This window comes from Bubalus bubalis, chromosome 16, assembly GCF_019923935.1.
Source record: "Bubalus bubalis isolate 160015118507 breed Murrah chromosome 16, NDDB_SH_1, whole genome shotgun sequence".
Lineage (NCBI taxonomy): Eukaryota > Metazoa > Chordata > Mammalia > Artiodactyla > Bovidae > Bubalus > Bubalus bubalis.
Genome location: NC_059172.1, coordinates 22,658,290 through 22,676,682, shown reverse-complemented (window position 1 = coordinate 22,676,682; position 18,393 = coordinate 22,658,290). Strand labels below are relative to the sequence as shown.

Here is an 18,393-nt window from a genome sequence, read left to right as displayed (position 1 = left end):
TTTGACAAAGGGCACATAACTAATAATTGATTGAGGGGAAACTCAAAGCCCTTTTCTGACTTTAATCACTGTGCTGGGTTGCCAAGTCTTGAATAGGTGTGTATAACCTACTGTTTTAGTTCCAGATAATTAGGAATGAGGCAATTTAAGGGTCAGAGTGAGAGGCCAGGCTTAATTCTGCTGCTGTGTTCTACCCTTCTGTAGTGAAACATGAAATTCAGTTTCCGGATTCATTTGGTACCTTTCCTCAGTACGAGGTGTACGTTCAGCTTGTGAAAGCTCCGTAGCTCAAGTCCATAATTAAGGCCCAAGTTTGTAGTTTTTCATCAGCATCTAAAGCCTTGCAGTTGTGACTCTTTAATTTCATCTGAGAAAGAATTATAGAGCTTTATGATTTAATGAGCAGGTTTCAAGTTAAACATTGATTGATTCTGAGTCTCTTACCAAGACAGAGACTGTTCCAAGAACAGTGACTGTTAAGGGCAAGAAACATTTTCTTTAAGTTATTTACTATATGAAAAATGATTTTTAAGTGAAATTATTTTTAAGAAGGAGGTGACACACATGTATACCTGTGGCGGATTCATTTTGATATTTGGCAAAACTAATACAATTATGTAAAGTTTAAAAAATTAAATTAAATTAAAAAAATAAATAAATATAACTAAAATTTGAAAAAAAAAAGGAGGTGATTGTTTAAAATTATTTGGTTTTAAAACAGCAAGATACTAAGTTTAGATCTAACCTAAAGGAAAATACTGCTGTTTGCATTTACCACACTTGATGGCATCTGTCAGTTTGAAATAAACTTTTAAGTATTTTAAATGGCATAAAAATAAATACAGTAAACTAATTGCTATATAAGAGTGTTCAGGGGACTTGCTCACTTGAGTAATACACAGCAGTCCCATACTTGAATAGTAGGGACAGAGTTACATTTAGACTGGATCTTTTGGTCAGTAGTGGGTTGAATGGTTGAATGAGATTGTTAGATATCTCATCCATAAAGTTAAATTCTTCTTCTTGGTAGCTTTTTGTTGCTGTTGTTTATTTATTTTTACTTATTTATTTGAATTGTAGCTACAGTTAGAAAAGGTTTCCCGGGATTAGGAAGTGTAATTATTTAGGCAGCAAACAAAGAGCTGTTTTAGAAATTTTACTATCATTAGGAGGAAGTTTTAAAGGACTGGAATTCCATTGTCTTGTAAGAAGTAAGAAATATTTATTGATTCCCAAATGGAGCTGAAAAAAACCTTTCCTCTTTTAGAAAGTTGTGAATGACCCAGCGAGAGCTCTAGTAAGCTTTACTGAACCAAGCTGCTAATAGTTATTTAATGTTATTCTTCAGTGTGAAAGAATCTCCGTAGATTTTCCTTTTAATCTCTTTGAATTGCAGGCTCATAAACCTCTCTGATGAGTCCTGCCAGTGTTTTCTTAGATCCCACTGTTGAGACAATGGAGCCACAGAATTCTTTCACTTCTTGTTGTCAGACAAATCCAATAGAACACAAGGTCAGAAGGGCCTATACTTCTAAAGGTTGAAAGATTCTTTTTCAAGTAACCACATAAATTGATTTTATCATTACATTGGTAGGGAATCTCTATTTAATGATAGTGCTCTGTTTTCTCATGTAAGTAAATCTGGAAGTTGTTCTTGTCTCCATATTTGCCTAAGCTTTGTCAGCACAGTACTGGGTTTGAGCAGACCTTAATGTTCCTATATACCTTAGAAAAAAGCTGAACCCATTCACTTCAAAACAATCTGGAATCACATAGTGTCTCTGGACTCAAGATGGAGTTCACCAAATGCCAGGCAATGTGTCTTCTTTCCAAAAGACTGTTTGTTATTTTGTTTTTTTAAGGTATTACCATATTGTAGCTAAGATTCCAGATTAAAATCTTGGATCTATCTGTTTATTTAATTAAATCTCTAAGTCAGTTTCTGTTTTCTCAACATTTTTAGTAGTGTCTTATGAAGAACTTTGAGATAGGATTTACATTTTCAGATACATATTACAATATTTCATTGTAATGAGGGAAAATATTTATAATATGTAAAACTCAAAAGAAAACAAACTTATGTCTTTTGCAGATACAATGCATGATTAGTAGATAAAAATCAAAGCTAATTACAGGGTTCCAGTGAGTTACTTTAAGGGCTAGGGAGGAATTACATTTTCTAATTATAACTACAATGGTGGACAAGCAGAGATCATTGTTTAAAAAAGAAAAAAAAAAAACATTGATTTGTTTGTGCTCCTTCATTGTAATCCTAGTGTTGGGGGGGTACTGTTGCCCCATTCCCTGGACACCTGCCTCTTAACAAAAGATCGTGATCTCTCCCCTCCCACCCCTGCCCTCCCCCCCACTTAGATTCACCTTTTCCTTCTGTGTACCCCCTTTGCTCATTATACAGTTCTCCAGGGATCCAGTTTTCCTCTGACTTAATCACCCCCAACCTTTTTCAGAAGTTGTTAGATTATGGTCCTTTCAAAGGATACACAGTTTCTTATGGCGCTCTTTACTTCTTTCCCCTAATTTTTCTCTCCTTATTTCTGTTTTAAAATATAGCCGTTAAAGTTCTAACACACTAAAAGTTTATTGAAGTATATCATACATACTAAGAAATGCACCAGTCCTAAGAGTACAGCTTGATGAATTTTCCAAGTAAACACATCCATCTAATAAACCAGCACCCCCAGAAGGCCCCTGTGATTCCTTCCAACCACTGCTCACTTTCTCACACCCAACACCACAGGATAGTTTTGCCTGTAAAATTTTATATGATACAGAAATCAAACAGTTGCAGGTACCCTCCACTTTTCAAAAATTCGCTTTATGCCATTTTGCTTTCATGAGAGTAAACTTTCACTTAATGGAAATAAAGAGAATGTTCACTTTTATGAAAAAAGGTGAAAAATGAAAATAGTGTTCCACATTTGCTTTTCTGTGAGCGCCTTAGAGAGGTAGCATGCACCCTGAGCCCCGAGCAGCAGAGTGGCACCGCCAAACTGTTCCCCCCACCTCTTTGGGAACTGGTGTACATTCAGCACCAAGCCACCATAGCTTTGAACCGGATCTGTGAGCATCTGTGCTTTATCTGGAATCATTTTGTGCATCCATTAGGAAGATGTGTCTTGAGGTAATTGCTTCTTTGCTTTTCCCACCTTGGCTTACAAAAAAGCTTTCATAGGAACACACTACTTTGATTGCAGGGGAAGCCTGTGTTCTCCTTTGTCTCAGATACTGACCTTTCAAACCAGAATCCCCACAAAACTTGGTCTGTGTACACATAGTATTGAATCTTCAGGTCGATATATAAATATTTAGATGGCCATAGAACAGGAGAATGTTTTAAGGACTCCTTTTAACTCTGACCTTGGGTAAAGTGCTAACCATTTTTGTGTTATATTTTCTTTCCCTTTACCATAAGATGTGGTCTAAACTGATATTTCGACTAAGTACTTAGCTAAAGTTCCTGTGCAGAAAGAATTTAAAAAATAAGAAAAAAGCAAAAGCCACTTTTTTTGAGTAGGTGGAATAATAGGAAGGGTTCCCACATGAAATAGCAACTAAGTGATAATAACAGTGGCTTCCTTGTGGAGCAGAACAATACAAAGCCCACTTGCTCAACAGTTCCATTTGCCACTCATGTCTCACTAATTATTTTACAATAAAAATGGCATAATGAATACCTATGGATGGATTGTCTTTTTGTACAATTAATGTATTACAGATGTCCAGGATAGGATAGGTTCAATTAAGGTTTATTCATCTTGTCATCACCTCTGGTCTGATTTCCTCTGATTTCAGCATTACTTAAAATATCTATCTGTAAGATACCCTGGAATATAGGCAACTTGATTGTAAATTATTTATACCTGTTTTCTCCTTAACCAAGCCCCATTAAGTACCAGTTACTCCCATTCTTCAGTTCTAAAACAGTGTTTCATTTCTGCATTCAAGTAAATTATCTTGGGCCTCCCGAATAAGAAATTGAAACATGATAAAATCCGTGAGACGTTTAGGTAAAAATTTTCTCTTTAATTTAGAATACTGAATAACCTGTGGCCAAGTAAACTTCTATAGAATGTGGAAATTTGGTTTCTTCAGAAATGACCTTGCATACTGATACATGATACACTTTGGATAGGCTATTAAGTGGACACACAAAGATGGAAGAAACACCCCTTGGTCACTTTGCAGAAGTCTTTATCTTTGAGTTTTGCACAGTTTAATAGAGTGTTGGTAGCCAATAAACATGAAGTGATATAAAATTTGACATACCTTAATAGAAAACCGTGGTGAGTTCAAAATATTGTAAAATCTTTTCATCTATTTTAAAATTGTGTAACTCACCAATAAATTTTGAACAGGCAGTTATTAAATATAATTAAGTTGCAGGCATTCACATAACGGAACAAAAGGAAGCACTCTCAGCACGTGAAGAAGAGACTAGTGAGACCGCTAAAGACGTTTTCATTGGGATGGAGGGGTGGACTTCAGTGGTTTCTTTTAAGCATTGACTTCTAGAAGAACAGTACAAGCGTACAGGAAGTATAACATGCCTTTAAAAACAAAGACAAGTTCTTCTCATCTGTAGTTGTTTTCTTTGTCCTAAAGTACACTTGTTTTAAGCAAGAGTGCGTGCTTATACTACCTAGACCATCCCTACTAAATTCCTACAAAGGTGGAATCCAGGTTTCTTTGGACGTTCCATCTGCAGGGAAAACTTTGGCCCAGGAAACAGCAACAGAACATCAACACAGAAAGGCTGTGTTGCATGGTTATTGACATATTTTAAAATAATTTTTCTTGTAGGTTACCCGTCACTGTCTTGTGAGCAAATAAAAATCAGATGACCAATAGCCACTTCCATTTGATTAGAACCTTATTCTTTAAAACACTTTTAGCCTGATCTCAGTTGATTGAAAGGCATAATAAAAATATGTTTGACATAACAAAATTCCATAGACCAGGTGGCTTAAACAACAGAAATTTGTTTCTCACAGTTCTGGAGGCAGAAAAGTCCAAGATTGAGGTTCCAGTTGATAAGGATCTTGGTCAGGTCTCTTTCTGGCTGGCAGAGGATCACTTTCTTGCTGTGTCTTCAGGATACTTTCCTTTGTGAGTGGAGAAAGACCTCTCTCTTCCTTCTCTTCTAAGGCCATCAGTTCTATCAGATTAGGACCTTAGTCTTCTGACCTCATTTCACCTTAATTATCTCCTAAAGGCCTTATTTCCAAATATGGTGATGTTGGAAATTAGGGTTTCAACATAAGAATTTGGGGGATGGGACATAATTCAATCCAGACTGACCCTTATAAAGAAGATGAGAGATAATCTGAAATACTTAAGGTTTGACAACTAGTAAAATATTATAACTAAGGTTCAAATAATTTTTACCTGACTCCACACTGTCCTCCTTGGTCACACAGATAGTTTATCTGAAAATTTCCCCCTACAAAATGCAGTTCATTAGTTGATTGCAGAGTCATCAAAACTAACTTCATGGTTTTACTTATTGCATACTTGTAAAAAAACGGCATTTTTAAGATGTTCTGGATTTTTTTTGTCAGCTGAAGTCAGGCAGCTTTAAAATTGCTATCAAAAGTAGTAAGCTAAGTTTTAAAATTAGAATTGTAGTGACCAGGCTGGAGTTGCCTGCTTAGCATTCTTCATGGTTATAATTTAAATATCAAAAGTATCTCATTCTATATTTTACAGAAGATGATCTAAGAAATATGGGACCAGTAGATGCTCGAATATATCTTGAAGAAATGTCTTGGAATGAAGGTTGGAACTATTTTTTTCTCTTAATTACAATCAGGAAAAATATTAGGGACTTTGTATGAGGGGAAAAAAAAAAACTTCATAGGATGTTTAGAAATCTTAAAAAGAAATAACAGCTTGGCTTTTTACATATATGTGGGTGTTTTTGTTTGGAATATTTTGTTTCATTCTAAACTTCAATTATTGGTGTCCCCCTATGTGACTCATTCCCAGTTATTTTTCTGTCCTAATTAGATGTTAGGTACTTAAGGTTTCATGTGGATTCCTTTTTTAAACTACTTTGATTTTTGGTTTAGTCTCCACCTGTGTAAGAAGGAAAATAAAGTCAAAGAGGTAATTTCTTCCATCCTATGTTGACAGTTGAGATGAATTTCTGTTAGAATATATGTAGAAGGGGAAAAAGTGGTAGCAGTGACAGATTTTATTTTATTGGGCTCCAAAATCACTGCAGATGGTGACTGCAGCCATGAAATTAAAAGACACTTGCTCATTAGAAGGAAAACTATGACAAACCTATACAGTGTATCAAAAAGCAAAGACTTCACTTTGCCGACAAAGGTCTGTATAGTCAAAGTTATGGTTTTCCCTGTAGTCATGTAGATACCAGAGTTGAACCGTTAAGAAGGCCGAGTGCCGAAGAATTGGTGCTTTTGAATTAGAAGACTCTTGAAAGTCCCTTGGACGGCAAGGAGATCAAACCAGTCAATTCTATAGGAAATCAACCCTTAATATTCATTGGAAGGACTGATACTGAAGCTCTAAGTGGCCACCTGATGTGAAGAGCCAGCTCATTGGAAAAGACCCTGATGCTGGGAAAGATTAAAAGGCAAAGGAGAAGGGAGCAGCAGAGGAGGAGATAGTTAGAGAGCATCACCGACCCAATGGACATGAATTTGAGCAAACTCCAAGAGACAGCAGAGGACAAGAGCCTGCCATGCTGCAGTCTGTGAGCTTGCAAAGTCAGACGCAACTTAGTGAATGAACAACACAAATGTTTATTTTTGTTTCTTTATATGGAATCATAAATTGTCAGAGCAGGAATTTTGGAGCTTTATGTTTATCCTTCCTTTTTGATTATGTCTTAGGTGGAAAAGAAATATCTGTCACTCCTTTTTACCAGCCATGAGTCATGTCTTTTTCTCCTTTCCCATTAATAGAGTTCAAAAACTTAAATCTAACTTAATTTTTCATTCTTTGATTAGTTCTGTGAATTGCTCTGGTGAAATTTTATTCAGTTCCCTTTTTTACAAATGGAAGCCATGAATACCACACTTCCATGTTTCTCTGGACAAATGAAGAAATCTTACTGTTTTCTAGAATTTGTGTGCATTTGTGTGTGCTCAGTCACAGCCCCATACACTGCCCTACAGGCAGCCCCATAGCCCCATACTGTAGCACACCAGGCTCTTCTGTCCATGCGATTTTCCAGGCAAGAATACTGGAGTGGGTTGCCGTTTTCTCCTAGAGGGGATATTCCTGACCCAGCAATCAAACCTGCGTCTCCTACATTGGCAGGTGGATTCTTTACCACTGAGCCACCTGGGAAGCCCCTCTAACATATTCATATACTCTTAATCCTATAACTTTACTATTCACCCTGGAGTACAAATTCCTAGGAATCTATAAAAATGTATTAGTAAGTGTGGATAAGTAGAAGATAAACAGCCTGTCCTTTCCAAAACCAAGTTTACTGGAATATTTTTTAACGGCAAATTCTCAACTTGGTGCTCTCAGGAAGTTGCGTCTCAAGCTGTATTGACCTAGGAGGGGAATCACGTTTTTGTTTATGAGCCACTGTGCCTCAGCTGCCAGTGTAAATCCTGAGTAGAGATTCTTACTTGCAGTGAATATTGGAAGACTTGAGGTTTTGTGTAACAGGGCTTCCAGGGTTTATGATAGTTTCATCAGAGTAAAACAGGAAGAGCCGCTGGGCTGTGAAAATAAAATATCCCAGTGACACTGGTTTCACTGCTGGTGTGTGAAAGGGAGAGACTAGAACATGTTATTTATCAGGGAGATCTACCCAGCTAAACAGTATTTTTTGAAGATACAGTATTACTAGTTTATCAATCTGTGTATGTGTTATTGAACAAATTAGTTTTTGTTGCATTTCATGTGACTAGTATGTTTTATTTACTAATAAATCCTGATAATATGAAAATAGTGAAAACTGGTTTTTTAAATTTTTACTTCAGTAACATTTTAAAATATAATTTAAATTTTTATTTTAAATTAAGGCTATAGATTAGTGTTGTTCAAGCATCTGTTCAGTCAGCAAATATATGGGATTTTTAATAACAAGTGAAAATGCCAAGATATTGAAGGACATGTACAACATGAAATCATTAAGAATTATCTTAAATCTTGCTGTCTTTGGGACTCCGTAAAGTACAGTACATTCCCTGGCAGTGAAGAACATAGAAGCATCCCAGCTACAGCCAATGGAATCAGTTAGAAGCAGCTACAGTTAATCTTAAAAGCATAGACTGTTCTTAGATACTTATTTACATTAAGGTTTTTTTAAATCATTGTAAAGATAGAAATAATCCTTATCCTTATGAGAGAAAATACTGAGCAAGAGCTGCATGAAGATATTATTTTTGCAGGAATATTTAAAAACTGGTCATGTGAGTTTTGCAATTGAATTTGTGATTTTGAATTGTTATTTGCAATTACAAAGAGCAGTCTTGGCAGATGAAGTTAAATAGAAAGTGAGATCAACTGAAGTAGTAAAAAATCAGTTGATGATGTGCCTTCATGGTTGTTTTCAGAATAACCTTGGAAGGTAAAGATCCAGAACAGGAGAAAAGTGGATGAAATCCTACATGATAAACATAGCCAAACTATTAACTTCTTGGTCCAAGAAGGACCAAGTAGGAAATGATGCATTTTATTATGCTTAAAATTGAGGCAAACCTGAAGAACTTGAGAGAATGAAGTCAGCCATTGCCTTTACACTAAGTGTGTTATACAACTCGTATGTTTTGTCTTCATTCAGTATATTTAAAATTATGATTTCTGTGAAGATAACACTTTGTTAAGTGATAGTAGAATAATTTAAGAAGAAAGTTAACAAGATGTAAGTTAACATTTCGAATCATCGATGAAAAAACTCCACAGTAGCCCGTGGTGGTCTCTGCATCATTTACTAAGCACAAGTCACCTCACAGTGTTTCTCAGTGTTCAGTGAGGTGGTAAAAAAACAAGAGGGAGATTTAAGAAAAGCAATGATTAGAATATGCATATTTTTAGACAATAAAAAAAAAATTCACTTTGGAATCATGCTGTATTACACAATATGGTAGCTCAGATTAGGGAGGGATGTTAGCATTTTAAAATTCAAGATTAAATTATTTTTCTTTACAGTTTAAAAAAAATTTTTATTTTTCTTTACAGATAAAAAAAACATTGTGGTGAAAAATGAAAAGCAGCATTGTGAATTAATGTTTCCTTCCTTTCCTTTCCTAGTAGCTCAGCTGGTAAAGAATCCACCTGTAATGAGTTCCCAGTTCAATTACTGGGTTGAGAAGATCCCCTGGAGAAGGAATAGGCTATCCATACCAGTATTCTTGGGCTTCCCTGGTGGCTCAGATGGTAAAGAGTCATCCTGCAATGCAGGAGACCTGGATTCAATCCCTTGGTTGGGAAGATCCCCTGAGGAGGGCATGGCAACCCACTCCAATATTCCTGACTAGAGAATCTCCGTGGACACAGGAACCTGGCGGGCTGCAGTCCATGAGGTTGCAGAGTTGGACATGACTGAGCAATTAAGCACAGCACAGCATAGAAAAGTCTTAGAAAAATCTAAGCTTCTCTCCTCTTTAATGGGCTTCCCTGGTGACTCAGTGGTAAAGAATCTGCCTGCAATCCAGGAGACCCGGGTTCGATCCATGGGTCGGGAAGATCCCCTGGAGGAGGAAATGGCAACCCACTTTAGTATTCTTGCCTGAAGAATCCCATGGACAGAGGAGCCTGGTGGGCTGTAGTCCATGGGGTCGCAGAGTCAGACCACGACTGCGTGACTAACGTTTACTGATAAAAGAAACATGTAGAGTTGGCTTTTTTAGTTGATTGTTTTCCCAAGACTAAACTTGGTTAGAGAATAAGTAAAAAGCAGCTGATTTTTTTTTCTTTTCTTTTCATGGCATATGATGAGATCTGATGTTAAAAAACAAAGTTATGGGATTGAATGAAGATATTTGGCTCCAAACAGGAAAAGGAGTACGTCAAAGCTGTATATTGTCACCCTGCTTACTTAACTTATATGTAGAGTACATCATTAGAAATGCTGGGCTGGAGGAAGCACAAGCTGGAATCAAGATTGCCAGGAGAAACATCAATAACGTAGGATATGCTGATGACATCACCCTTATGGCAGAAAGTGAAGAACTAAAGAGCCTCTTGAAAGTGAAAGAGGAGAATGAAAAAATTGGCTTAAAGCTCAACATTCAGAAAACGAGGATCATAGCATCTGGTCCCATCACTTCATGGGAAATAGATGGGAAACAGTGGCTGACTTTATTTTTTGGGGCTCCAGAATCACTGCAGATGGTGATTGCAGCCATGAAATTAAAAGACGCTTACTCCTTGGAAGGAAAGTTTTGACCAACCTAGACAGCATATTAAAAAGCAGAGACATTACTTTGTCAACAAAGGTCCGTCTAGTCAAGGCTATGGTTTTTCCAGTGGTCATGTATGGATGTGGGAGTTGGACTACAAAGAAAGCTGAGCGCCGAAGAATTGATACTTCTGAACTGTGGTGTTGGAGAGGACTCTTGTGAGTCCCTTGGACTGCAAGGAGATCCAACCAGTCCATCCTAAAGGAGATCAGTCCTGGGTGTTCTTTGGAAGGACTGATGTTGAAGCTGAAACTCCAATACTTTGGCCACATGATGTGAAGAGCTGACTCATTGGAAAAGACCCTGATGCTTGGAAAGATTGAGGGCGGGAGAAGGGGATGACAGAGGATGAGGTGGTTGGATGGCATCACCGACTCAATGGACATGCGTTTTGGTAGACTCCGGGAGTTGGTGATGGACAGGGAGGCCTGGTGTGCTGCAGTTCATGGGGTCACAAAGAGTCAGACACAACTGAGCAACTGAACTGAACTGAAGATATTTGATTATAAGTTAGAGATTTAGTTCATTTATCCCTAATTTTTTCATGATGCTAGTAAAATAATATGATCAGTAATTATTCTTCAGTGACAGTAAAATGAAATAACCAGTGGATCAGAGATCTTTCAGGTAAAAGAAACATGTATTTCAACTTACCAGGAAGATGACAGACTTATAAAATTTCCACCACGAGTAGGCAAAATGTTGCACCATATTGCCCCCTTTGGGCATCTCACTTCAGTGATTGTCCTTTTGGTTCTTTCATCCTTTGTAAACACCAAACAGCACACACACACAGCCCCCACTGAAAGAACACCATAGGGTTTGTTTATATATTAGGTTGGTGCAAACGTAATTATAGTTTCAGGCCATGAAATTTAAATCATTATAACCAGGCTAAAATACATCTTTATTAATCAAAATAGGAACCATTAGAGTCAACACATTTTTTGCCAATGAGAAATGCTTGTTTATTCCCGTAGCATAAAAATCCGTGCTTCAGGATTCAGCGAACTCTTGGAAAGCATTTTCTGCATCCTGCTGGTTATGGAAGCATTTTCCCTGCAAACAGTTGTCAAGATCCTTCAAGTGGTGGTTGGCTGGCAAGAGGTCAGGTGAATGTGGTGGATGAGGCATAACTTCGTAGCCAATTCGTCCAACTCGTGAAAAGCTGGATGTGAGGTGGTGCCGTGGGGTGGTGGTGTGGAGAACGGGCCGCTCTGCTCACCAGTGCTGGCTGCAAGTGCTGCAGTTCTCAGCGCATCTGATTTGCTGAGCGCACTTCTCAGATGTAACGCTTCTGCTAGGATTCAGAAAGCTGCAGTCAGACTGGCAGCAGACCACCAAACGGTGACAAAGGACCTTTTTTTTTTTGGTGCAAGTTTGGCTTTGGAAAGTACTTTGGAGCTGCTTCTTGGTCCAGCCACTGAGCTGGTCATCACTGGTTGTTGTATAAAATCCACTGTTCATCTCACATCACAATCTGATCAATAAATGGTTCACTGTTGTTGTATAGAATAAAAGGTGACACTTCAAAACGACAATTTTTTTTTTTATGCAATGAGGCATCCACTTATCAAGCTTTTTCACCTTTCCAATTTGCTTCAAATGCTGAATGACTGTAGAATGGTCAGCATTGAGTTCTTCAGCAACTTCTCCTGTAGTTGTAAGAGGATCAACTTCGACGACGGCTCTCAGTTGGTAATCGTCAGCTTTCGACGGCCGGTCACCACGCTCACCTTCAAGGCTCTCATTTCCTTTGAAAACCGCCTGGAACCACCACTGCACTGTCCATTCGTTAGCACTTCCTGAGCCAGATGTGTTGCTGATGTTGCGAGTTGTCTCCACTGCTTTACGACTCATTTTGAACTCAACTTTGCTGCTTGTTTAACATCATTTCCCTAGTCTAAAATAAATATAAACAGCAAATAATTATTCATTAGCAAAAAAACATAAAAGTGAGAAAGAAATGTGCATTAAAATGATGACCACATTTAGAATGTATTCCAATATCAACCTTGCACCAACCTAATATTTTAATCAGAATTCCTGAAATAGTGTGATACCAGAAGAGACAGGAATCTGCTGAATTCAGCAGTTTTTTCTGAAATGATATACTGCAGGCAAAGGGATGCTCCTTGACAATAAGACAAGTAGGGCTATTTCTTTTTCCTTCACAGTAATACTTTAGATAAACACAGTGCAGAAGAATATAAAATTTATATGAATCTTAAAGAAACATAAGACTTCAAATAAATTTCACTGATTACTCCTGAGCATCTCCTCTCCCCCACGAGACTTTTGGCCTAGCGTTTCCTAGTTTCCATCCTTCTCCTCCACAGATAATGACCTTTTAGTAACTAATTCTTAGAAACACTGCCCCTATACATTTTTTCATTTATATATATTTTATATTGACATCTTTTATTTTGCATTTTTGTGAAATAGTTGCACTTTTTAAAAAGGTGGTTAATTTACATGTATTTACATGTAAGTGTTTTTTATTTTCTTTCCAGATGATCATTCCTTTTCTCTGACCTGTCGATGTGGCGGAAAATACAGTGTTTCAAAGGATGAAGCAGAAGAAGTTACGCTGATTTCTTGTGATACATGTTCACTAATTATCGAACTCCTTCATTATCGCTGACATTGTTCACTAAGTGGAATTCTTTAGTGTATTCAGACACATGGAGGAGAGGCCACTCCACCCTGTCCATTCAAGCAAATGTATAAAGCTGATAAAAAAAAGGATTTCTTTTTTTTTTTCAGCTCTACTTTTGCAGAGAAAAGATAAGACTATCAAGCAGAGGCTACCTGGATTAAGACAAAATTAATTTCATCATTCATATGTATTTATATTTATAGATCACAAGAAAGGGGTCTTGAATTTAAATTTATATTAAATAAATTCCCACCTGAAAACTTTATTATTGGTTCATTTTCCTATTGGTACAAACTTTCCTTTCTTCGTGTATGTATGTCTCTTTTAATGGGTCATGCTGCTGCTGATGCTAAGTCACTTCAGTCGTGTCTGACTCTGTGCAACCCCATAGATGGCAGCCTACCAGGCTCCTCCGTCCCTGGGATTCTCCAGGCAAGAACACTGGAGTGGGTTGCCATTTCCTTCTCCAATGCATGAAAGTGAAAAGTCAAAGTGAAGTCGCTCAGTCGTGTCCGACTCTTTGTGACCCCATGGACTACAGACTACCAGGCTCCTCCATCCATGGGATTTTCCAGGCACGAGTACTGGAGTGGGGTGCCAGTGACTTCTCTGTTTAATGGGCCATAGAATCATCATATTCTTTTGTAGTTGCTGTTTTTGAATTAACTTGATGTATCTAGCTGCTAAACTAATACGCCTTTTACACAACTGTCTCAAATCTCAGGTCATTAGATTAGAATCTTTGTGAATAACATGTAAGCCTAGCTTCCCCATGATGAAAGTTGAATTATGGATATTCATTAGGTTATCTCAAAGTTAATAAAGTGAAATGGCAACTGTAGAAAGAAGGATAGCCCTGGAGTCAGAAAATATGGCTATTGTGTGGCTGGTATGATGAAATGGACTTTTTAAGTGTGTTCTTATTGATTATAGCTAACTATAAAGACTTTGATTTTCTATATATTTACTATTCTATGTACAGAGTAAGTCAGAACTCATTTAAAAAAATTTTAAGAAATCTTTTATGGGATCACTGAAACTTTCTCCCTTAATTTCAAATGACTGAGCCAAGCATATGACTTAGCAGCTTTTTATTAGGTTAAACTCTTGGTATTGATTATTGGTTTGGACTTAATAAGACTAGTTACTACTCTACTTTGTGAATATAGCTAAAGTATGAGGCATATTCAAGAGGAGTAAATTATTTTCATTATACCTATACAACCAAAAATTTGAAAGTGAGGTTGTTCTAGGTTTTCCCTAAAAATACTTTTATATCTAAATTTAGATGACTTATTTTGGATTATATTTTTATCCATATATTTTGAACAAATACAGCCTCCAGAGTGTGTGGTGCTTATTCTTTATATTTAACAATTAAAAATAACTAAAATTGAATAACAAATAGTTTATTAGTAAGTACATGGTTTTAGTGACAGTAAACTCATTTGAACAGAAGACAATAATCAAATCAAAAGAATGTTTGCTACTCATCAGAGAATCTGTGACCATTAGGGCTGTCACGTAGAAATCCAAAATCATTCAGAGGCCAAATCTGTAAAATCAAATGTAATTGAAGACAATTAGTAAAGCAATGTTATTAGCATCATCATATTTCCCTTGCCATCCCTTTCTCCTTTTTCTACAATCAAGAACAAATTTTCCACATCAGAATAACACTGTAGAAAGTAAACCTGTATTTGTGTACATACTTAAAATCTAAAATGTGGAACATTCAAACATTATATAAGAAATAAGATGTTTATGTGTGTATATTTTCTTTCACGACTGTCAAAATTAACTGTAAGCCTAAGCACTTGAGTATAACATCTGCTAAGTGTAAAAAATCCTGTAAATTATCCAACAGCACCAAGTACTCATGTCTGTTTTTCTCCTTACTGCCTGTGACAAAATGGAAAGGCCAACAATAACAATCTTTACTCTGACTCAGTGATTTACTACAGCGATGCACATGACTCTTACTAACTTACTAACAACTTACTAACAACTGGGACATCCCTGCATTCCAGCTAGCTGGACTCTAGACTGCTCTTCTGCAAATGCATATTAATACGTGCCCTGGGTATGAATATGGTTAGAAAAGTTGTATGAGAGAAAATTAAAATTTTGGAAAGTTAAAAGCTTCTTATGCTACCACTAAAGTAATTTGAACTTTGTTATTCAAACAAAAATATTCTCAATTACCTGTGCTAATGGGGGAGTGGTAATGTTTATTATAGCTATTATGGTTAACATGTTCCTAAGGTGTAGCCATTGTAACAGCCTAAAGATTTCAAAGATCATTTGAAAGAAACTGGTTTTTTTTCTTGTTGTTTTTTTTTTTTCCCCCAGCTCAGAAAAGAAAGCCTGCATCTTAAGCAGAAAACAGTAGTACCTTAAGGAAGATTCGTCCTCGTATTAGTCCATATGGAACAGGTCCATAGTACCTGGAATCTGTAGAATTCTGTAGATTATCACCTTCTAACCAGACATGACCCTTTGGCACCTAGAATTAGAGAAGAAAGCACCCCCTTTCAAAACAAATATGGATGCTATGAATAAAAAAATTTTATGTCTTTTGGAGGTAGCAAGGAATGTCCTAAAGTTCTTTTGTAAAATATAGTCAGACCCTATGGTTTGCATTTTTGCTATTATCTCTGGCAAAATAAAATAAATTTTACTAAATATTAGTAAGGAGTATTAATATTTCAACTTTTAAAAAGACCTCTTTTGCCACATGGTTCCCAAACATTAATTTGTTATACAAACCCCAAACTGAAGTTATGAGAGATCAAAACAGTGTGACAGGGTCATTAATTTAATAGACTTCAAAAGAGGTCATTAGGATGCTGACTGAAAATGTGCCCCCCCTGTCTCAATAACAGCATAAGCAGGGCAGCCACTCACTCAGCAACATCCTGGGGCCAATACCAAGGCCAGACCTATTAGAATGTTCATGATGAACTAACTGGTAATTGATTGTGACATCAATTACAAATAATCTCATCATTTTATTGGAGTGGGCTTGTCAGAATTCTAATTAAGATCCTTGTTCTGCCTTTGTACAGGCCATATCTTCAATGTATTATATACTTCAGTAATGACCATCAAGAACTAGAAGGACCTATTATAAAATCATCAGTTGTGAAATTAATGATGGTGACCCTCTACTAAATGAAAAGATCTTATATATGTCCTGTGTATTAACTGGTAAATAACATAAATTTAAATTTTTACTCAATGACAATCATAAGCATATTTAGAACATGTTACTGTAAAAAGTGCTCTGTGATATGAGACATTTGCCTATTAATGTCTGTTCAATATAAACTTTAAAAATTACTCTCCACCAATTGTTTTTAAAATTGTATTTTAAAGTTTCTTTTTTTTTTTTTTTACAGTTTTTGTTACCCAAGAAAGCTGAATTACTGACTAGCCAAAACGATCTATTGGGAAGGAATTAATTTTCACTATTCTTTTGACCAGTTATTACCTGGGAACCTTATGTGAAGAAAAATAGTCCTATTAGATTTAGTAAGAAATGACTGATTTTTTAAATGTCACAATTTGTTTTTTTAAAGACCATCTTTTAGAGCAGTTTTAGGTTCACAGCATGAGAGAAAGGTACGGAGATTTCCCGTATGCCTCCCACCCCCACACATGCGTGGCCTCCCTGTTACTGTCATCCCCCACTAGAGTGGCATATTTGTTACACCTGGTGAACTCACACTACCATCATAATCACCCAAAGTCCCATAGTTTACTTAGGGTTCACTCTAGGTGTTGTACATTCTGTGAATTTGGATGAGTGTACAACATGGATCCTCTACCACAGTATTATACAGGATATTTTCACTGCCCCCCAAATCCTTTGTGATCTGCCTATTTCGTTTCTCCCCTCACCTCCACTGCCATCACCTCTGAATTTTAACTTTTGGGAAAATTAATTTGTACAAGCATGTAAAATATGAAGTACACTTTACATCAGATATAATTTTGGAATGTCTTTATGTAGAAATATTAGCCCAAAATGAATCAAGCTAAATATTTTCATTTAGATACACTTAAGTGTCAAATCTATTTGAAGAGAAAGAATAAAAGTGTTTTGAAAGAATATCAGATATTGTAAGATCATTAACTCCTACTGGTAGAACTACTATAGGTTCTAGGGACAATAGCAAAGTTAGTTCATACCTATATAATAAGTTGATTTACATGCTGTGAAGCATAAGGCTGCTCAAGTAGAAAAATGAGTACATCTCAGGTCACAGATGAAAATAACAAAATAGTATATCTGGAAATAGTATATGTGGGCTTCCCAGGTAGCTCAAATGGTAAAGAGTCTGCCTGCAATGCGGGAGACCAGGGTTCGATCCCTGGGATCTCCAGGGAAGATCCCCTGGAGAAGGGCATGGCAACCCATTCTAGTACTCTTGCCTGGAAAATTCCACGGACAGAGGGCCTGGCGGGCTGTAGTCCATGGGGTCTCACAGGGTCAGACATGACTGAAGAGACTAAGCAGCAGCAGCATAAAGTACACAAATCAAGGGAGCAGCCTCATCACTGATGGTACCTTTAATAAGAGCTTCTCTATAAACTCCCTGGTGGCTCAAAGGTTAAAGCATCTGCCTGCAATGCGGGAGACCTGAGTTCGATCCCTGGGTCGGGAAGATCCCGTGGAGAAGGAAATGGCAACCCACTCCAGTATTCCTGCCTGGAGGAGAATCCCATGGATGCAGAAGCCCGGTGGGCTACAGTCCACAGGGTTGCAAAGAGTCGGACATGACTGAGCGACTTCACTCACTCACTCACTCTCTATAAACAGGAAAACCTTCAAGTTTGAGTCTTAAAATCAGTCACCTTTGCTGACCTACCCCTCTATCAATTACTCACTCACTATCAATTCATTATGTTTGAAATTACTTTTGGAACACATACTGATTTTTGATATGGGGTAAGGGTGTACACTTTAAAATCAATTTTATAGACATATACTTTACAGTAAAATGGACTCATTTTAAGTTTTGACAAATGTGCACTCTTGTGTAATTACTTACCACAATCAAGATGTAGAACATTACTATCATGCCAAGTTCCCTCCTTTCCAGTCAACCTCCCACCCCTATACTTCGTACTAGGCAACCAGTGATCAGTCTCCTGTTACTAGAGACTAGTTTAACTTGTTCCTAAATCTCATACAAAGGAGACTGCATGGTACATACTATTTTGTGTCTGGCTTTTGTTGAGCAGTTTTTAAATGATTAATACCTGTTACATGTATCAGTCTTTCATTTCTTTTTACTGCTGAGTATTGTTGTTCAG

General features: G+C 37.0%; 2 protein-coding genes and 1 long non-coding RNA gene across 9 annotated transcripts in view; 2 read left to right on the top strand and 1 right to left on the bottom strand.

The window, feature by feature from the left end:
- DNAJC24 (DnaJ heat shock protein family (Hsp40) member C24) overlaps positions 1-13,336 on the top strand; it is a 76,953-nt gene extending 63,617 nt beyond the window's left edge. For 2 of the 3 annotated variants that reach the window (XM_006060821.3, XM_025265758.2), the window contains exons 4-5: positions 5,728-5,796; positions 12,926-13,336. In XM_006060821.3, coding sequence (XP_006060883.1) covers positions 5,728-5,796; positions 12,926-13,056 — 200 coding nt within the window. In that variant the 3' untranslated portion in view covers positions 13,057-13,336. The remainder of the gene's footprint in view (positions 1-5,727; positions 5,797-12,925) is intronic. The other variant, XM_044929317.1, reaches the window with a different exon arrangement.
- IMMP1L (inner mitochondrial membrane peptidase subunit 1) overlaps positions 11,299-18,393 on the bottom strand; it is a 76,876-nt gene continuing 69,781 nt past the window's right edge. For 4 of the 5 annotated variants that reach the window (XM_006060822.4, XM_025265756.3, XM_044929315.2 and 1 more), the window contains 2 exons: positions 15,467-15,577; positions 14,465-14,626 (listed from right to left, as the gene is read on the bottom strand). In XM_006060822.4, coding sequence (XP_006060884.2) covers positions 14,558-14,626; positions 15,467-15,577 — 180 coding nt within the window. In that variant the 3' untranslated portion in view covers positions 14,465-14,557. Of the gene's footprint in view, positions 12,316-14,464; positions 14,627-15,466; positions 15,578-18,393 lie in introns of those variants that run through there. The other variant, XM_006060823.4, reaches the window with a different exon arrangement.
- Positions 14,626-17,187, top strand: LOC123465003. The gene is made up of 2 exons (XR_006640083.1): positions 14,626-16,281; positions 16,473-17,187. It is a non-coding gene; the product is annotated as an uncharacterized LOC123465003 (long non-coding RNA).